General features: G+C 36.5%; 2 protein-coding genes across 2 annotated transcripts; one reads left to right on the forward strand and one right to left on the reverse strand.

The window, feature by feature from the left end:
- The first annotated feature begins 437 nt into the window (after positions 1–437).
- Positions 438–2,073, forward strand: nxt2 (nuclear transport factor 2-like export factor 2). The gene is made up of 4 exons (XM_084429924.1): positions 438–866; positions 1,234–1,320; positions 1,418–1,562; positions 1,685–2,073. Exons 1-4 carry the CDS (start codon positions 846–848, stop codon positions 1,867–1,869), a joined length of 438 nt encoding a protein of 145 aa, XP_084286050.1. The 5' UTR covers positions 438–845; the 3' UTR covers positions 1,870–2,073.
- Positions 2,001–18,116, reverse strand: acsl4a (acyl-CoA synthetase long chain family member 4a). Its single transcript, XM_084429921.1, has 15 exons — positions 17,993–18,116; positions 12,645–13,118; positions 11,326–11,503; positions 11,061–11,170; positions 10,245–10,383; positions 9,911–10,061; positions 9,333–9,456; positions 9,139–9,210; positions 8,914–9,053; positions 8,651–8,820; positions 6,418–6,492; positions 4,961–5,152; positions 4,754–4,868; positions 4,470–4,627; positions 2,001–3,710 (listed from the first exon to the last, which is right to left on the reverse strand). The coding sequence occupies exons 2-15, from the start codon at positions 12,981–12,983 to the stop codon at positions 3,553–3,555; spliced, it is 2,121 nt and encodes a 706-aa protein (XP_084286047.1). The 5' UTR covers positions 12,984–13,118; positions 17,993–18,116; the 3' UTR covers positions 2,001–3,552.
- Between the last annotated feature and the right edge of the window lie 452 nt (positions 18,117–18,568).

The raw sequence follows: 18,568 nt of genomic DNA on the forward strand, positions 1-18,568 counted from the left end.
ATATTTAGGGACTTTGTAGAATTGCAGATTACTTCTTTTTTTTTTTTAAGGATATATGTTTTTTTTTTTTTTTTTAAGGATGTTGTTGATTATCCTGAAACTACTGTACATTTATTTAGGCTTTGTGTTTTGCATTTTGGTGTAAAATACAACGATTGATTATGAGAAATCTATGAAATCCTCCAGGCGTTACTGTTGTAGGAAAATGTACTATTTATGCTTATATTAAGAAGTAGGTAAACCTTTTTATTAATTAACAGAATTACAATTTACTAATTTGCATATGCATACATATAAATTTACTAATAGAGTCCAGCCCAATTGCCATGCTGAGGAAATATATAGTAGTGAAACGAATAGTAAAAAAAAAGAAACATATTCTTCCTTTATGCATTTTCATCCTTTATGTATAAATATTTTTATATTTTCACCCTTTTGTCGTCTTGTGTATTTTGTATTCCCCGTGGAGTTTCCTATTGATTGGAACTATGGTGGGAACTTAGAATGACGGTGTGGTTTTCCAGCGGAACAATTATTGTGAACACAAACACATTCGAGCACATTTTTTTCTCCGATGTTGGATTTGTTTTTCGAAAAAAAGTAAGATAATATAATTCTGATATTTTGCACGCAACATACCTTTCGACGTGGGCATAAACTACGATTTAACTTTTTTTTTCTTACATACCATAATTTTACACTGTGTTGCTTTGTTTTCATCTGGCTCGTACATGGATTTTAAGTCGCATTAGCCATTTTATGTTTTATCAGTAACTTAGTTTGAATTTCAAACACTTAAAACGACTGAACATCGCAAAGATCGGCTGAGTGTACGTTCAGTAACCATGGCTGCTGCGGCAACGGTGGTAAGTTCATTGATATCAACATTCATTAGTTTAAGGGATAGTTCACCCCAAACTTAAAATTCTGTCATTATTTACTCACCATCAAGTTGTTCCAAACATGTATGAATGTCTTTCTTCTGCTGAACATAAATAAATATATTTTGAAGAATGTTGTGGGGCCCCATTGACTTACAGTATGGGAATAAAATGTTATTCCACATAACAAAGAAATTCATATTTCATACAGGTTTGTAACAACTTGAGGTTGAGTAAATTACCACATATGTATATATTTTTAATGAACCATCCCTTCAATCAGAAATCTTAAGTGACAATACGTTTATAACTTATAACTTTATAATCATCAATTCTGTTCGAAATTGATCAGGATTTCAGGGCTCAAGTTGATCAGTCATGCAGATACTCGGAGGAATTCGTCAACATCTATTATGACTGTATGGATAAGAAAAGAAGGGTATGCTCAAGTTTAACTTCACTTCATGTATATGCTGATTTATATGTTTATTAGCTGTGCACTTGAAGCATTCATCATAATGAATGATTGCTTTCAGACTCTGATGAGGCTGTATCTGGACAAAGCAACGCTGGTGTGGAATGGCAATGCTGTCACTGGACAAGATGCTCTCGGCGAGTTCTTCGAGTCTCTTCCCTCCAGCGAGTTTACAGTGCACACTCTCGACTGCCAGCCTGTGCATGGTATGCAAACTAAGACTACATTTGTTATGCTTTTTCATATTTAGAATTTCATTTTGTATTATAAAATCTACACGTGTGAATTAAATGTTTATAATGATTCATTTTTTTTTTTTTTTTAACAGAACAAGCAACTCAGGGCCAAACTACTTTGTTGGTGGTTACAGCTGGTTCAGTGAAGTTTGAAGGAAACAAACAGAGATACTTCAACCAGAATTTCCTATTAACTGCTCAAGCCTCTCCAAACAGTGACCAGCCAGTATGGAAGATTGCAAGCGATTGTTTTCGCTTTCAAGACTGGGCAAACTGAATTGTAGTGTCAAATTATTAATCTTTTTTGTATAGCTTTTGTTTTCTTTTTTTTGTAAACACGTTGCAATTGAAGTATGTACTGTAAATATAAAGACAGTTGAAGTGTTTGTAAAATGGAATACCACACAGTGAGTAGAAAACGATTTTACTTGTCCTCAGTGTGTATTACATACAGAGACTCACAATAAAAAGAATAAATAAGCATCATAGAACATTCTACAAGCAAATTTACAATTTCTCAATGCAAACACTTGACTGCTATATAGTTTTGCTTATGGTGGTGATATTAGGAACCCTGAGGGCCGTGGAGGAAAGATCATTCCAGAAGGGTAGTAGTAACTGCTGAACTTCTTGGATTAATGGCTATTAATTTAAAAATGGCTAAAAATCCCTGACAAAAAGAATAGTGCAAATGACAAAATTATTATAAATAAAATACACTTCCTAGAATAAAACAAGCCAAGATGTGACAATACCTGTACAGATCATCCTTTCTCAAAATAAAACAAAAATAAATTAACAAGGGTAAAAATGAAATGTATAGATTTCACCAAATAAATTAATATAAAGAATACAATGTTAATGGCAAAATTCATTTTCTGGGGCTAAATTACAAAAATATTTGTTGAACTTTATGCAGTAAGTATTTTGAACTGGTTTAATGTCATATTACCAAATAGATTAAAAGCCTGCAGAAGTGGAACTTGAAAGAGACAAGAGTTTGTGGCAGACAGACACTGTTAGCACAAAAATGAGTGGTTTAAAAAAAGATGACAAAGATGTAATACAAACTTAACCGCTGTGGCATAAGGGGAATATTCAAAAAATAAAATAAAAATCCCTTCATTTATATTCAGTTTAACAGCACAAATAAGCACAAAACCACTTGCCGGTCATGTCAACCTGCCCTGAGTCATTCCATAAGCAAATATGTACTAGCAAATGTGTGAATCGTAACAGCAGCAACAACAAAAAGTCTCATTAGTAAATAACAGAACATGGTTTGTAACCATTGTGAAGACACTATTGCCTAATGCATTGCGTGGATGAAGCACACAGAATCGGATTATAATTTACAGCCAATAAAGAGTCAACGTTTAAAATAGTGACCAATCAGAAGGCACAAAAACATCACCATATATTACTTGCCTCTAAAAGGAGGCCGAATTCTGCAGTGCAATGACTTCACTTCAGCTAGCGGTGTCAGTTTTCAGACTGTCAAACCAAGCAAATGAACATTTTTTTTTAAGAAAGAAAATGAAATTTCACACATATTGAAAAAAAGCACAAGGTGATGGCAGTATATCGCTGTTGTATGGTTGAAATCCTCTTTACAAGAGACTCCTTTTGTATATTAAAAGGAGAAATGAGTGGATACTTCATGCTGGATAAGATGAATATCGTCCCTTGTCCATCAGTTCTCAAGCTACTCAGCTACAACTCTTAATTGTAAACTAGTTCACAGCAGAGAGACAACAGAGCTTTGAACGAAAAGCTCAGGAATAAACATACAGAAAATACAGGCTTATTAACATTGTTCATCTTCGAAAATCTGTGCTGATCACTAAACAATGGGCAGTGGTGAAAGTTGTGGCAAAATGTGTTTTCTAACATTTATTGATATACAGCAATGTTGCACAGTGAGGAACTGATGAAGATGTCTTTGGCTGTGATAAAGGTCCTACTTGTGGCCATACATTCTTTCGATATCATTGAGATAGTGGTTCTTCAGTTCCTTCCTCTTCAGTTTGAATGCGTCCGTCACCAGGCCCGTTTCAGGGGTCCAAGGCTCTGGACTCAGATGGACCATGACTGGGATCTCAAAGCGCTGGAGTTTAACTAGAATTATGGAAAGATTATTAGAAGACAAGCTCTGAGATGAAAACATTTCGTACAATTCCAATATGAACACATTAACGTTAATAAGTTTGGGGTCTGTTTTGTCTTTTAAAGTCTTTTATGCTCAGCTGCAAAGCTTTTATATTGTGAAATAACTATAAAATAACTTTTAAAATAATAGATTTTTATATATTTTTTAAATGTAATTCATTCCCGTGATGGCAGAGCTGAATTTTCAGCATCATTCAGAAATCAATCTAATATGCTGATTTACTGCTCAAGAAACATTTCTTATTATATGTTGAAAACAGTTGTGCTTCTTAATATTTTCTGGGAAACTGATACATTTTCACAGGACATTTATTTGAAATAGAAATAATTTGTAACATTATTTTATTAATGTCTGATACTTTTGATCAATTTAATGCATCCTTGCTGAATAAAAGTATTCATTTCTTTTTAAAAACGTTACTGAACCAAAACTTTTGTACGTTAGTGCATTTTAAGTAGAGTCAAGTTAAGGTCAAGTGTGCACGAAGTCTGATGAACTAAACAACCATATAAATTACATACATTACAATAAAATATTAAAATAAAATACTCACTGAATTAAAAAAACTGTGCTAAAAATTCAGACTGGGTGTTCAACAGGCCTTCAGGGGCCTCATTTTAATTAGCTTCAGTAAATGCCTTGATACAGTGACTCCATTTTGAACTACCATGTACCTTGCTGCTACAAAACCTGGAAGTAACACTCACTTGAAGTTGCGACTTCTTTAATTTCTCTCAGAACTTCCCTTTCCATAAGCGGGTGGTTGCAAATCTCTTCCCATGTGCCTTCAATGCCCTTCTGATTGGCGAAAGCTGTCAGCTTCTTCTGATTAGGAACAATGAAGCTGATAACGTAGTTCTGGTCACTGGTGGGCAGAGAGAGAGAAAAAAAAAAGAGGTCTGTATACAGTACGCCTGCTGTTCTAAAGAGAGGACCTTTTGTTAGGGTCAGTAACATCCCATACGCGTCAGACAAAGCCGAGTGTACAAACCTGTTTGCGTAAGCGCAGATGTTGTCGATGAGAGAGCAGTTCTTCAGAGCTGACTCAACTTTGCCTAAAGAGACGTACTCCCCAGCTTGAAGTTTCACAAGGTCCTTCTTGCGATCTAGGCGTTACAAAATAATACGATAGATAAAATAAACGTCTGAGTTTGAGTCAACCAGGAAACAAGACTTGTGATGCTGAATCTAGACTTACCAACAATCTGAAGACAGCCGTCAGGGTGCATCTCTCCTACATCGCCAGTGCAGAACCACCGCTGTCCGTTCTGATCCACAAAGAAGTCGTCATTATTGCAGCTCTCACTCCTGTAGTAGCCCATGGTTACGTTAGGACCTCCGACGAGGATCTCACCACGTGGATGAGGCTTGTCATGCTTTGTATAGCCACCTGAAAGAAAGGATATGATGAAAATTACAACCGCTGTAACAAGAATTAAAAGATAAAGGAACAGTTCACCTGATAAAGACTGAATTCTTACCCTCGTGTCATTTCAAATCTGTATGCCGATATTTAGTTTCTTCCATAGATCACAAAAGCAGACCATTTTTGCCCAGCTCATGCAACAACACTTCATAGAGAAACGGATTGTAATTCAAGCCATTATTCACTGATACTCTAACCAGTAGTGTTATTTTAGCATTTATTACTATTGTTATATTTATTTACTATTATAGTATTTATCAATACTTTTAATCATCTTTTATTTTTATATTTTCAGTTTTCATTTTAATTTCAGTCATTTTGTTATTTGCTTTTGTCTTTTTGTTTGTATATTTCTGTTTCAATTTAATTTATTTTTATTACAGTTTTAGTAATTCTATTTCTTCAACTTGAACATTTTCATGTTTTACATGTAAATTATGACACCGAAATACAATACCTTTGGCATTTTTTAGTCTAGATGCCATCAGATTACTTATTATTAGATGATGCATATTATATTGGCCACCATATCGGTATAGGCCGATATATGTCCATTTTTAATGTTATCGTTATCGGCCCGATAAAAAAAAAAAAAGTCCGACACATTAAGGCGATTAATAATAGATTATTATTTCCTTCAGCTGAGACACTTCAGATGTGCACTGTTCACCATGAAGGTTTTGTAGTGCTTGAAATATGATTGAGATACAGCGCAAGTTTGTCAAATAGGCTACATAAAATTATAATGAGAACATCATTATAATTGCGTGCTTGGGACATGGCTTTTAATGGTGAGACACTTATTTTTCTCTCAAAAAATATATAAAAACTTGAATTTAGATTTATCAGCCAACATATTGGTTATCGGCTATCAAACATAAATAATTATCTGTTATCGGTACTGGCCAAATTTTTCATATCGGTGCATCCCTACTTATTATGCAATATTACATTTATGCATTTGGTAGATGCTTTTATCCTAGTGACTTGCATTGCATTAGTGTATACATTTTATCATTATCAGTTCATGCATTTCCAGGGAATTGAACCCATGACCTTGCGATTGATTTCACCATGTTCTACTTTTTTTTTTGTTTAATTTGTGCTCTGCAAAAAAGATAACAGCATACAGGTTTGGAGCAACATGAAGGTGAGTATACATACTTTTTAGTGGACTATTTCTTAAGATATTAACAAGTAGCTAAATGGAATAGGGTACATTGACCAACCTTCAGCCCAGTCTTTGAGTTTGACCTCACAGCAGATCAGAGGAGAACCTACTCGTCCTGTGCTATAGTCTGCAACTGCACAACAAAGAAAACAGATGTCATCATTACTTCCACGGTCACAGCTTGAAACATTAGGACAAATATCTCTGAAGATATTCCAAAACCAGAGTGTCTATTTACACTAAGTGCAAATAGCCCGTCTTGTTGGCAGAGGCTATTGACATTAACTCCGCACACTAATGTCTGATTGGACCAGACGAAATTACGGAAGAAGCCGGATTGTCAACAGTAGCGATAGTGTAGTAGGGTAAGGAGCGTGGCAGAGAATTTTTATGCAAATCGACCAGAGTTCATATCCGCCTTTTGCCGAACTTGCTCAACTCCCTTTTCCCCATCTCATATCAGATCGGAAAGGCATTTATTTTCAATAAAAATGAAGAAAATATTAGAAAAGTGGAAATAACGTGTATTTAATAATAGTGTTTATCGGTTAGGGTTAGGAGTAGGTGTAGGGAGGGCTTTATTGTCCCAATAAGGCAGCATCCATGTAATAATTTTAATAAATATAATAATTTACATTCTATGTTATTATTGTAGACCGTTTAATGTACAACAACACTGTGGTGCAAATAGTACCCTATCTGCCATTATTTATAACCATAAATAGCATCTATCTACTAACACTTATTGCAAATACTGCTATTTTCACATCCGGGCTATTCAATTGACGGCCCGCCAATCATCTCCATCTGGCCCAAAGGCACCCCAACCTCCCTCCGCCTCTTTTCCTGGCGGTGTGGCTACATTTGGCTAGATATGCGAGTGGCCGCAGTGGCACGTGCAGCTGTACGTCTATATGCACTGTGCGTACCATGAGCGCTCCGACTAACCTGAGAAACGTTTTCAGTCCGAATATTTCAGCAGTTATTACGCGTGTCCCGTATTTCTGTCGACTGAACCTGCGATATCAATCATTTGTGAATGGTGCGACACTTTTGTTCGATCTTTGGTTCAATTATTTCCTTTCCATTAATTGGCCAAATGCACTTGCATAATGGTCTGAAACGATTCAGATTCGCTCGGACCGCTCTGTCACTGAATCATCTGAAGCTGTTTCTCGGTCAGTAACAACAAATATAGAACAAATAGCACTGTTTTCAGTTTAGTTTCAGTTCAACTCGCAGTTTAGTTTACTTTATCCAGTGGATAACGGAACGCAAGCTTAAAGGAGTTGCGTTTACTCCCGGTTCTGGACACTATTATTAAACAGCATTGCGACATCCAGTGAGAAGTGGTTCAATTGGACACACCTCTGTTACAAACCACAAATAACTCGATGATTTAACTAGTTTTAAATCAGATGAAACAGCCTCAACATTCCCAACAGGACTGATGAGGTAAACAGCAGAAACATTGTGCCATGAACGAAGTTAGAAGACTTTAAATCCCCTAATCACCACCTTTACAAACATTCACCATGAATGTACTGTAGTAATTTACTATCGTTTGGGCAGAAATGTGGAATATTTATACTGAATACTATCTTATTATCATTTATATTGCAGTAGATTAATTAGGTGGGTAGAGGAATATACAATTCATTTTGTGTATAGTTTTTTACCTGGGTTTAGGCATTTTGTTATACAGTGGTAGTGAGTGAGTAGCCATGCATGGTTTTACCTGTGGTTATCAAGTCTCACTGGCAGAATATTTTAATTTAAGCCTATAATAATTATAAATAAAAGAATTCTTGCCAATAGCTATGATCTTGTGTAATTCATATTTTTGTACATAGCTGTAAATAAGTTATTTATTAAAGACTCATAAATCTGCTGTTGGGTACCACATTTCCAAGTACAATACTTTTTTAGGTTTACTTAAGCTTATTTATTGATACTGTTATGTTTCAATAAGTAATAAATAATGTTTCAATAAATAAGCTAAACCCACCGGCTCTCCTCAACATTTCGATTTAATAATCCGGCCCTCGACTGAAGCTAATTGAATAGCCCTGGTGTAAATAGAATATATCGCTATTTTCACTTGGTGTAAAAAGAATCTATTTGCTACTTGCACTTTGTTTAAATAGCAATAAATTATATTTACAGTGTAAATAGCAGCTATCGCTATTTGCACATAGCGTGCCTTTCTAAATATGATTCTACAAGTAATGATAAAACGAACAGTGATAGGTTGGAAAAGATGTTCAGATGCATCAGACAGGACTACTTGCCTTCGGTTATAGTGCCTGCTCCACAGGTCTCAGTAAGACCGTATCCTTGACCAACAGGACAGCAGAAACAGATGTTCATGAAGCGCTGAGTGGCGGTAGACAGAGGAGCTCCCCCGGAAAGCATCATACGCACATTCCCACCCAGCAAAGATCTGACTTTCTTAAACAAACTGAACACATCGAGGAACAAAGACGATTAAAACTCCAGACTCATTAACAAGAGCAATGTGATTAAATGAAGGCCTATTTTCATCTCATCTTACATATTGCACAGGGGAGCATCGTAACCCTTCTTGATCTGCTCGAGCTTGTAGTCATAAGCCAGTCTGAACAGGGTTCTCTGAACGCAGCTCATCTCCTGCACCTTACTCATGACGTTCTTATTGATCCGGTCCATTATTTCCTGACAGAAGAAACGAAAGTGTCAGATTTTAACATGATTTAAGTGAACAAAGCAAGATGATCATTTTTAGAAGAGTCCGACTTACAGGTACGGCTGCCATTAGAGTAGGTTTCAGCACGCTGCAGTCACCTTTACTTCCCTTCTTAATTTTGGTTGACTACAAAGCAGAAACAAGCAATTCAATCATCTGAGATTAACGTATTTTGTAAAAAACCTCACAAATCTGTGTAAATGTGTGACTATATTTATCTGATCCAGTAACAAATTGAAGTGCTGTACCTGATCAGACAGCGTTTGTGGTGTGGAATAGCCGATCCTGCAGCCGTATGTCACACATGAGATCTCAGCCGTCATTTCCAGGACATGAGCAAGAGGAAGATATGCAATATACGTATCCTTTGGTCTGTGGAAGCATACAGACATTTTAATGTCAGGCACTTTTGCACTGCCACAGTTGTGTTCCGGAAGTAAAAAATTCCATATTGAGGAATTGATTTTTAACTATAACTTACGAAGCGTTAAAGAGAAACCTGCTGTAAGCTATGAGGTTGTTAATCGATGCATTTTTTGAAGTCATCAGCCTGCATTATTTCAATCTATTTTTTTAAATCCTGTTTAACAGCAGAATTATTGTTTAAAAACTACATTACCCACGAGTCTGCAAATAAATTTTAGATTTGCAATTTTTTTTTTGCTTCAAATAAATTGTGGTTTAATTGGTTAATGGCTTATAAGTCTATACCAATTTTTCTTTTTTTAATCCCTATGGGGAAAATGAATGGGAAAAATAATTCCAGAACCAAGACCACTGAAAAAGTAAGCAGCCACTGTTGCATTCTATTGATCATTATACACACCCCAATCCAGGTATCCTTTCGCACTGGCCTGCCATTCCAGCAATCAGGTTACTGTGGATGATCATCACCCCTTTAGGTCTCCCGGTGGAGCCGCTGGTGTACATAATAACAGCGAGGTCTGACGGGACGGGCTTCACTATTGGTATGTTCACTGCAACACAAAGCACACACTATTTTCTTCTCTGGTGATGGAGATCGCAAATCGCTCTATCGATATTGTGTGGGTGAACGGAGGGTAAACTACAGGCAATCTGTGAAAAGGTTAATTAGCATATAAATAAAATGTCAACTGTAAAGTCTGCGCTATTTATAAGATGTATCAAAGCGTTCTTACGGTTTTCTGGCTTGGCTCCCAGCTCTTGCACAGAGTGCATGCTGTGGATCTGGATGCCCTGTGGAAATCCTGCTGTGCTGATGCCCTTCTTGTCCACATAGATGATGTGCTTCAGATTGGGCATTTGAGGAAGAACACTCTGTATGGGAACAAGGTGAAGAAAACATTTTTCATTCAATGTTTCCATAATTTTAATATTTCAAATGGCAGGGTAAGTAAAGCCAGCTGGCACCGGATGTCAACTCCAACTTGGGACAGATGATGAATTTTGATTACTTAATACCAACAAAATGTCAACATGAGCTGCCGTCAGCGTAATGTCAAATTGTCCTGACATTGAATGTCGTGTTGGTGAATGATGTTGGTGGCCCGTTGGGAAATTTTAAACTACAATAGGGCCTGATGAGGCATTACTGTTAAACCCTGTGGTGTTTCTTACATAACTTTTTTATTGGGTCAAACATGAAGAGCTGAGATTCAGTCAGTGAGTCAGATCTTTCTGACAGATTCAGTGTGTTCATTCAGTGAGCTCATTTCATCGCTGATTCAAACTGACAACTCATGAGTTCATGAGTACATTTTTGCAACGGTTTATAAGCACAAGCTAACAAGAGTCACTTGTTTGATTGTAGTTTATACTGCACTGGTTTTGAGTGGAGCTAGCAAAGACGATGCAATTGAAAACAAGCGTTGGCTGTGTTCAGGCATTGATTCATTCACTGCAAGTTCATAACTCATCTAATAATTATTCTTTTGCCTTGGATCTGTAATATAGTAAATACACTGGATTGTTGGCAACACGTTTAACAAGCTTACCTTCAGTTTGGTTTCCAGCAGTTCTACACTGGTGACCAGGTGCGTAACTCCACACTCATTCAATCCGAAAGTCACTGCCTCTTCTCCTAGAGTCGCATAGAAGGTGACCACTACAAAAACCACATGAAACACAGGTTAACAAAAGAAGATGAAGATTAAACAACACATTCATTCAATTTTGGGATGTCACAGGACATCTGAGTCATCACAAGAAATTAAGGAATAAAACCTATGACTCATATGAAATATTTTTCTGTTTCCTCACATGGGAAATTGCGTCTGAAGCAGGCCTGAGCTGTGATCATCCACTCTGCCCGCGTCTCACAGAAAATCGCGATGGTGCATTTTGGCTGTTGGCCTAGTGCTGTCAGTCCGCTCCCAAAGTGACTGACCACAGTGTCCATCTCCTCATAGGACAGCCATTTATAATCACCCTGAATTAACTGCCAAGACAAAACCATCAAACACCTTCATACTAACAAATATATTATTCAACATGGAGTTTATTTTTCTCCAACAAATTATGATTTTTGCAATGTTCACACTGCATTTGAATGTGGACCAAATGTTTTTTTATTAGGATGACAGTGTGAACAGCAAAAAGCACACTAATACACAGACATTTTCTATATCTTTTTCTACATGTTTAATTCACAATTATATGCATGGAAATAAACTAGATGTGGCAGATGTTTTTCCAATGTGAATTCACAATGAACTATCGGGTAGGAATTTATGTAAGTTCTATGTCAATTTAACCCAATTTCATTGTTGTGAAAAAGACGTTTTTTGAAGTTGAAAAAAAGTTTGAATAAGTTGAAAATTTCACTATAATCAAGTGTTACACAGCAAGATGGAAAAAGTTATGACAGTATACTACAACACTAGAAAATGCCAATACAAGCTGTTAAAATGTTATTCTATTTTCATATAATAATAAAATATTAATAAATTAACATCTATAAATGTATGCATATCCATAAATATAACATTAATATTCAAAGGAATATATACACTACCTCTTAATTTGAATTATTACAAAAAAACATCCATATCAAATATATATATATATATATATATATATATTTTTTTTTTTACTTTCTATTAATCAAATAATACTGAAAAAAGTATTTTGGTTTCCACAATATTATTAAACAGCAGCAAATCAGCATATTAGATTGATTTCTGAAGGATCATGTGACACTGAAGACTGGAGTAATGATGCTGAAAATTCAGCTTTGCATTAGGCCTACATTACATTTTAAAATGTATTCCAATACAATAGATAAAGTCACGCAATACTATTCCACAGTGTTATGGTTTTGACTGTATTTTTGATCAAATAAATGTAGCCTGGGTAAGCATAAGAGACTTCTTTCAAAAACATAAAAAAAGCTTTTGAACGGTAATGTACAATTATAAATAATATGTATTTATGATGGTATGATGAACAAACGTTATGTAACAGGCCTGGTTAGACCAGCGTCTGACGTGAGCCAAATTCGAAAAGGTTGTGAGAACATTTAGGTCAGCAGAAAATTTTAAATAGGCAATTTTCTTGCAGTGTGATCACAGAATATGTACCTTTTTGAAAACTTTCCCATTCGGTTGAGGCTCATTTTCTTCACTCAGAACTTCTCGGGTTCCCAGGCAGTCCTCTTTACCGAAACGCTGCACCGCAAAGTCAAACAGCTTATCAAGAGTGTCTTTTCCAGGTAAGTCCACCGTGACCAGGGAGTCGAAGTGATCCACCGAACGATACGGTCCATCCGCCTGACCGGTGGTCGACTTGGATTTGAGCCTCTTTGCCAGGACTTTCTTTTCCTGGGCTCCAGTCAGGAAGTACCATGGCAGAAAGCTTAAGAGGGAGTAGAGCCACACCACTGTGTGTACTGGGAACAAGAGAACGGTACTCAGGTCCATGCTGAGAAGCTGAAGGGGACTGAAAGACGAAGGAATCAGGCCAAGCCTGATGTAGAGTCAGTTTGTTGTTCTGTGTCCAACTGAGGATCAGGATCAAAGTTCAGAAAGACTGGGGAAGTGTCCAATATGTGCAACCTGGTGAGAATGACAGTCAGAAATAGAGGAAACGTATTATATTTGAGTGTACTCAACCAAAGCACAGTACCCTACTTTGGCTTGCTTAGTTTAGGTTTAAAAGATACTTCATATTCAGTAAAATAATCGAATTGACTGCACTGACACTATTGGATGAAAACAAAACTTGAACTGAAGTGAGCTGAATGATGACACCACTGGACTTCATGACCTGGTTTCATAATTGATGAATTTTGCAACATCTACACTGTTTTTGAACTGAACTGAATTGACATTAAAGCTGAATAACGACACTGTCGTCTTCTGTGGAGCTGCTCATTATGGAATCTTGTTTGAAAAAAATGAATCACTGAATGAAAAAATAAAAAAAGGTAACTGTGACTTTTTATCTAACAATTCTGAATCTTTTTTTTTCGCAGATTGGACTTCATAATTTGCAATTGCAAGTTTATATCTCATAATTCAGAGAAAAAGAATTTAGAAGTCAGAATTGCAAAACGTTTTTGCCTCATAATTGCAAATTTATATCCTGTAAATTTTTCTTTTTTTTCCTCAGAATTGTGAGATTCGGAATTCTGAGGGGAAAGAAGTCAGAACTCGCAATTAAAATAGGTAACTAACTTTTTAGCATAATTCTGAATTCTGAAATGTAAACTCGCAATTGCGAATTATAAAGTCCGAATTGTGAGATTAAAAAGCTGCAATTTTGTTACTTTTTATTCTGTGGCAGAAACAAGCTTCCATAGCTTATAGCTGATTTGAACGCATTTCATAATTGATGAACATTACAGTTATTGAACTGAACTGAATCAACACTGAACTGAATAATGACACTCGTATCTTCTATAGAGATTAGGGATGCACCGATCCACATTTTTTCACTTCCGATCCGATCCCGATACCTGAATTTGGATATCGGTCGATACCGATACTATTCCGATACCAGAGTTGTGTTTGCTTTAATATTATTATTATTGTTTATTTTATATGATGCTGAAATAAACTTCTCTCAACAGGCAAGTATGATATGTAACGTTACGTATGTATGCATGTCCCAAAAGGCAACTTGAGGTAAGTATATGGTCAGAAAAACAGGAAATCTTGTTAACAGTAAAAACATTCTGAAAACAAATATGCAACTGTAAAGGTTTCAAATTGATTGTCTGTGTTTCCAGTGTGAAGTATTTCCACACAGCGGACGTTGTTGGCTAGCCGCAAACTGTGGAATGGACTTCCTGAGCGGGGGCGTGTCTCATAACTCTGTCTCTCATTGAGCTGCGCCTCCGTTCAGGAAATCCATTCCGCAGTTTGCAGTCAGCCAGCAGACTAGCCGGCGGGAATCACTTTTGGAGTCATTTCAGCAGACAACGTTAAAGCGCAGACATGACTCGTGGATATCGGATATCTCTGCAGGTTGGATCGGGAAAATCCGATACGTGAATTACGCTGGTATCGGTCCCGATACCGATACTGGATCGGATCGGCCCCATCCCTAATAGAGATGCTTTACAGCAGAATGAATTTCTCTCATTTATTGAAGTTTAATGGTCATTACTTCCTGTTCATCATTGTGAAGCTGCTTTTAAACATTCTGTATTATATAAAGTACTATATAAATAAAGGTGACAACATTTTTCTATGAGAAAGAGCAAGTTTGAGGCTTCAAGCGGAACAGTTTGCATTCAGTCGGACACTTTAATGAGAAAAGTAAGGCTTGTTAAAGGACAGTCACATGTGCTGCGGATAAGACACATTCCAGGCAAGTGAACAGTGTCTCTCTGGTTCTCATTTAACTGCACTAGTATGATGTCAGAAACACCCTGCGAGGGCGGCTCTAGCCTAAAGACAGGGCGGAAGAACAAATGAACAAACAACAGTGTGATATTAAGGCACACGTTTACTACACATCTAGCTTTTGGAGATTAATGTTTGTTTAATACTTGATACACTCATATCTAGTGTTCCTGTTGCTGGTACAGTCATGGATTAGTCTAGATTTCGAGGAAGAAAACCGTAAACAAATCAGTTTCCTTGAGTTATCTCCGTCATTAGCCACGTAGGTGAACTCTGGCTTAGGGCTTCAACACAGGCAGATAAGGTCATCTCTTGATCAAATGACTGGTGTCAGATTAAGGAAGTAAAAATGAGTTACTCATAGACGGATACAAGATACGACTTCAACCTAACACTAATGCAACAACCTGTACACAAAGACCTAAGTAAATTTGCATAGTTTTGCATAGTCCTGTTGCTGTGCTAACAAACTGTGCATTGTCTATGAAATTAGATCCTTCAAGTCCCAGCTGACAGTGAAGACAAGTGTGACCATCTGCAGGGGGTGTTAAAAAGTATCAACAAATGGCACAAGGTTAATGTAGGACATAGTCCACTGACTCAGATAACCAAAGCCCTCTTATTATGGCAGTTAGTAATCTCTCTCTGTTTGTTTAGGCTGACAACATTTTGGGGTACAGACACCAAGTCATGATCAATCCTGGTGAAATGGCACATGACGTTGACACAACCCACAGCCTGATTTACAGTTCAGAGCAAGGATTAAACACATTTCTGCTATTCCAATGCAAGAAAGACAACAAACTAGTGGTCAGATAATGTTTTTAGTGGCTGATTTCTAGAGATTATTTATATTTGAATTATTTTTATGTTACAACCTTAAACTGATAAATGGTCAATATTTAACTTTTTGGAATCTTTTGTGTAAATAAAGTTCTACCAAAGTGAATTTAGACATCACAATGTAAGCACAATGTAAAATGGATATTCATTTGCTAAAAAAAAAATCATTTTTTTTAAAAGGTTAGTAAGTGTTCAATGAGAGAAAAGGTAATCTAAATGTAAAATAGGAAAAATTAGCATCTACAATTAAATATACATTATTAAAACATTCACATAACTTAACACTAGGGCTGCACTATATCGAAACATCGTTTAATGTACATATCGCATCGGCTTGAGATATCTGCATGATTTTAAAAGGCTATACTTCAAAAAGTTACGTTTTAGGTCGAAAAGTCAGTTTTAGGTTGACGCATATAGCAGCAATAGACTGGTAACGCGACTGTTACTTGCTTGGCGTTAAAAAGAGTTATTAAGCGCAATAAGCTGCGGAAAACAACTCATTGTGATCTGTCAGACACACACACCTGAAGCCCGCACGCAGAAAGGTGACTCAGACAGCGTACGATCCCAAATTCAGTTCTATTTCGCGGCTTATTGCACTCAAACGGTCATATACACACACACAGTTATGTCAAAATGCATGTCATGTTGAGGATTCACGTAAACATGTGTTAACTTAAGTGAACGTCAACAAATTAGAAATGAAATCGGATGTGTGTCAAAAGGATCCATAAGTTAGGTCTTAAAGTGACAGCAGCCTAATACAGTAAATCTGCTACTGTATGTCAAACAACTAAAGAAAAAGAGAAAATCACTCACTGCTCTTGACTGAATAACTTTTGTAGATTTATTATGGATCAATGTATATTAGAATTTGTATTGATGCTTTCTTTTTATATTGGTTATTTAATTTTCAGTTTTTAAGAATGTTTAAATATAATTTACATTTATTTTTTAACACTTAAAGCAATATCGCATTACATATCGAATTCTCCTTCAAAAGCGTGCAGCTCCACATCTTACCTGGGACATATTAATTAGAGCTCTACCCTTGCTCAGGCAAAGTTAATTGCATTAACCAGTAATTGACTTAAAGAAAGAAACATTGATGCTGACTGGATCATTTTTTGTATCTACCCTGATGAGTTGAAACCTGTACAAAGGTTATACTCAATCTGAAGCCTTAAATCCTGGTGAGAGTGGTCAGTGAGCTGGACAGCCAATAATATGCATCCCAACAGCTCACCCCACTCACGGACCAGATCTTCAGCAGGTGGACAGACACACAGCAGACGGGAATAGAATGATTGGATCCTGGATCTGATCCCATTATCTTTGTATCTTTTACAAACTGACCTCTATGATTTGAATGCACAGTGTCAACATTTACATCAATACTAGCCTACTACAGACTGAGTGGTTGTGACTACGATTCCTTTACAAATATAAGCATAATCCATTGATGAGGTTGTCATGTCATCAACACCTTTGAAAGTCCAACTTTCTGTTCACATAACGAGCTGACGTGTACTTTTAAACGATTTAAAGGTCAGATAAAGTAAGAACTACCATAAAACATTAGACTGATTAGACTGTAACAACAGACTGATTTCGATAATAAAAGCTATATAAAACATACCACCACTAATATATTTGCACTTTGCACTAATTTTGGGCGCAATCACATCATGCTCAAAATGCCGCCTCTAGGCACGACGCAGCTCTTAGATTTGAGACACAACCACACGTGTTCCGTCCGTCACCGTGGAAACGGCTCAGTTTAATGAATGAAACACATTTCGCCCAGATCGCTTTGATTACTGGAATCCGGCAAAGCTCTAGTCTGACCATTTGAATGTGATGACGATGATGGTGGCGCTCTTTGTCAGATGCGAATTGCGAACGTCACATCATCATCATCATCATCATCACGAGAGGATGCCAAGACATGCTTTTCCATCACCTAGCCTCATATAAATTAATTCTGTACTAAAAGTCAATTTACACACTTTAATTGTCATTAATATATGACAGTAATGACGTATAATATTCAGATTTGATGAAGTGCCCTGATGTTAGCCAGCTAGCGCACCCTTTATCTTTCATTCATCTATAAAGTCGCAGTAAACAAGAAAAAAATGTACTAACAATCCCCCCGTAAAGAAGCTCTGAGGTATTAAGATTATAGTAGTGTACGAGTAGCTGATTAGAAAATGACGGCTGTTAACTCTTACCGGCGTTTAGTCTCTTGCCTCCAGAGCCGATCGACCGCTTGAGTTTCTGCCTGCCAAGCGCAATGACCGACAGTTACCTCCAGCGCGTGCTGTTACACCCGGAAATATTGCGTCATCTGACTCCATATTTTTCAGCCAATAGTCGTCCAGATAATGAGCAAAAGCGCATCATTCACTTCCCGTTGCTGTTGGTGCACTTCAGGTCACGGCTACAATGGTTCTAGTGATAATATTAGTTATAATAAATTTAAATGGCAAGTTCTGTGGCTTCATAAGTAATGTAGTCTATCTTTTCTCTGTGAAAAATTGTAAAATCCATATCATATTCTAGACAGTAAAAGTAAGAGTTGGTGGTGTTTTGGGATAATTTAACTCAGGAAGTAATATTAAAATAATATTCTTGATTTGTAGTAAAAAAAATTAGTGAATGTATCAACTAACATGAACTAACAATGAGCAATACATTTGTTACAGTATTAATCTTTGTTAACGTTAGTTAATATAAATAGTTGTTCATTGTTTGTTCATGTTAGTTCACCGTGCATTAACTAATGTTAAAAATTCTTTTTTAGATTT

Source organism: Rutilus rutilus, assembly GCF_951802725.1.
Source record: "Rutilus rutilus genome assembly, chromosome: 14".
NCBI lineage: Eukaryota > Metazoa > Chordata > Actinopteri > Cypriniformes > Leuciscidae > Rutilus > Rutilus rutilus.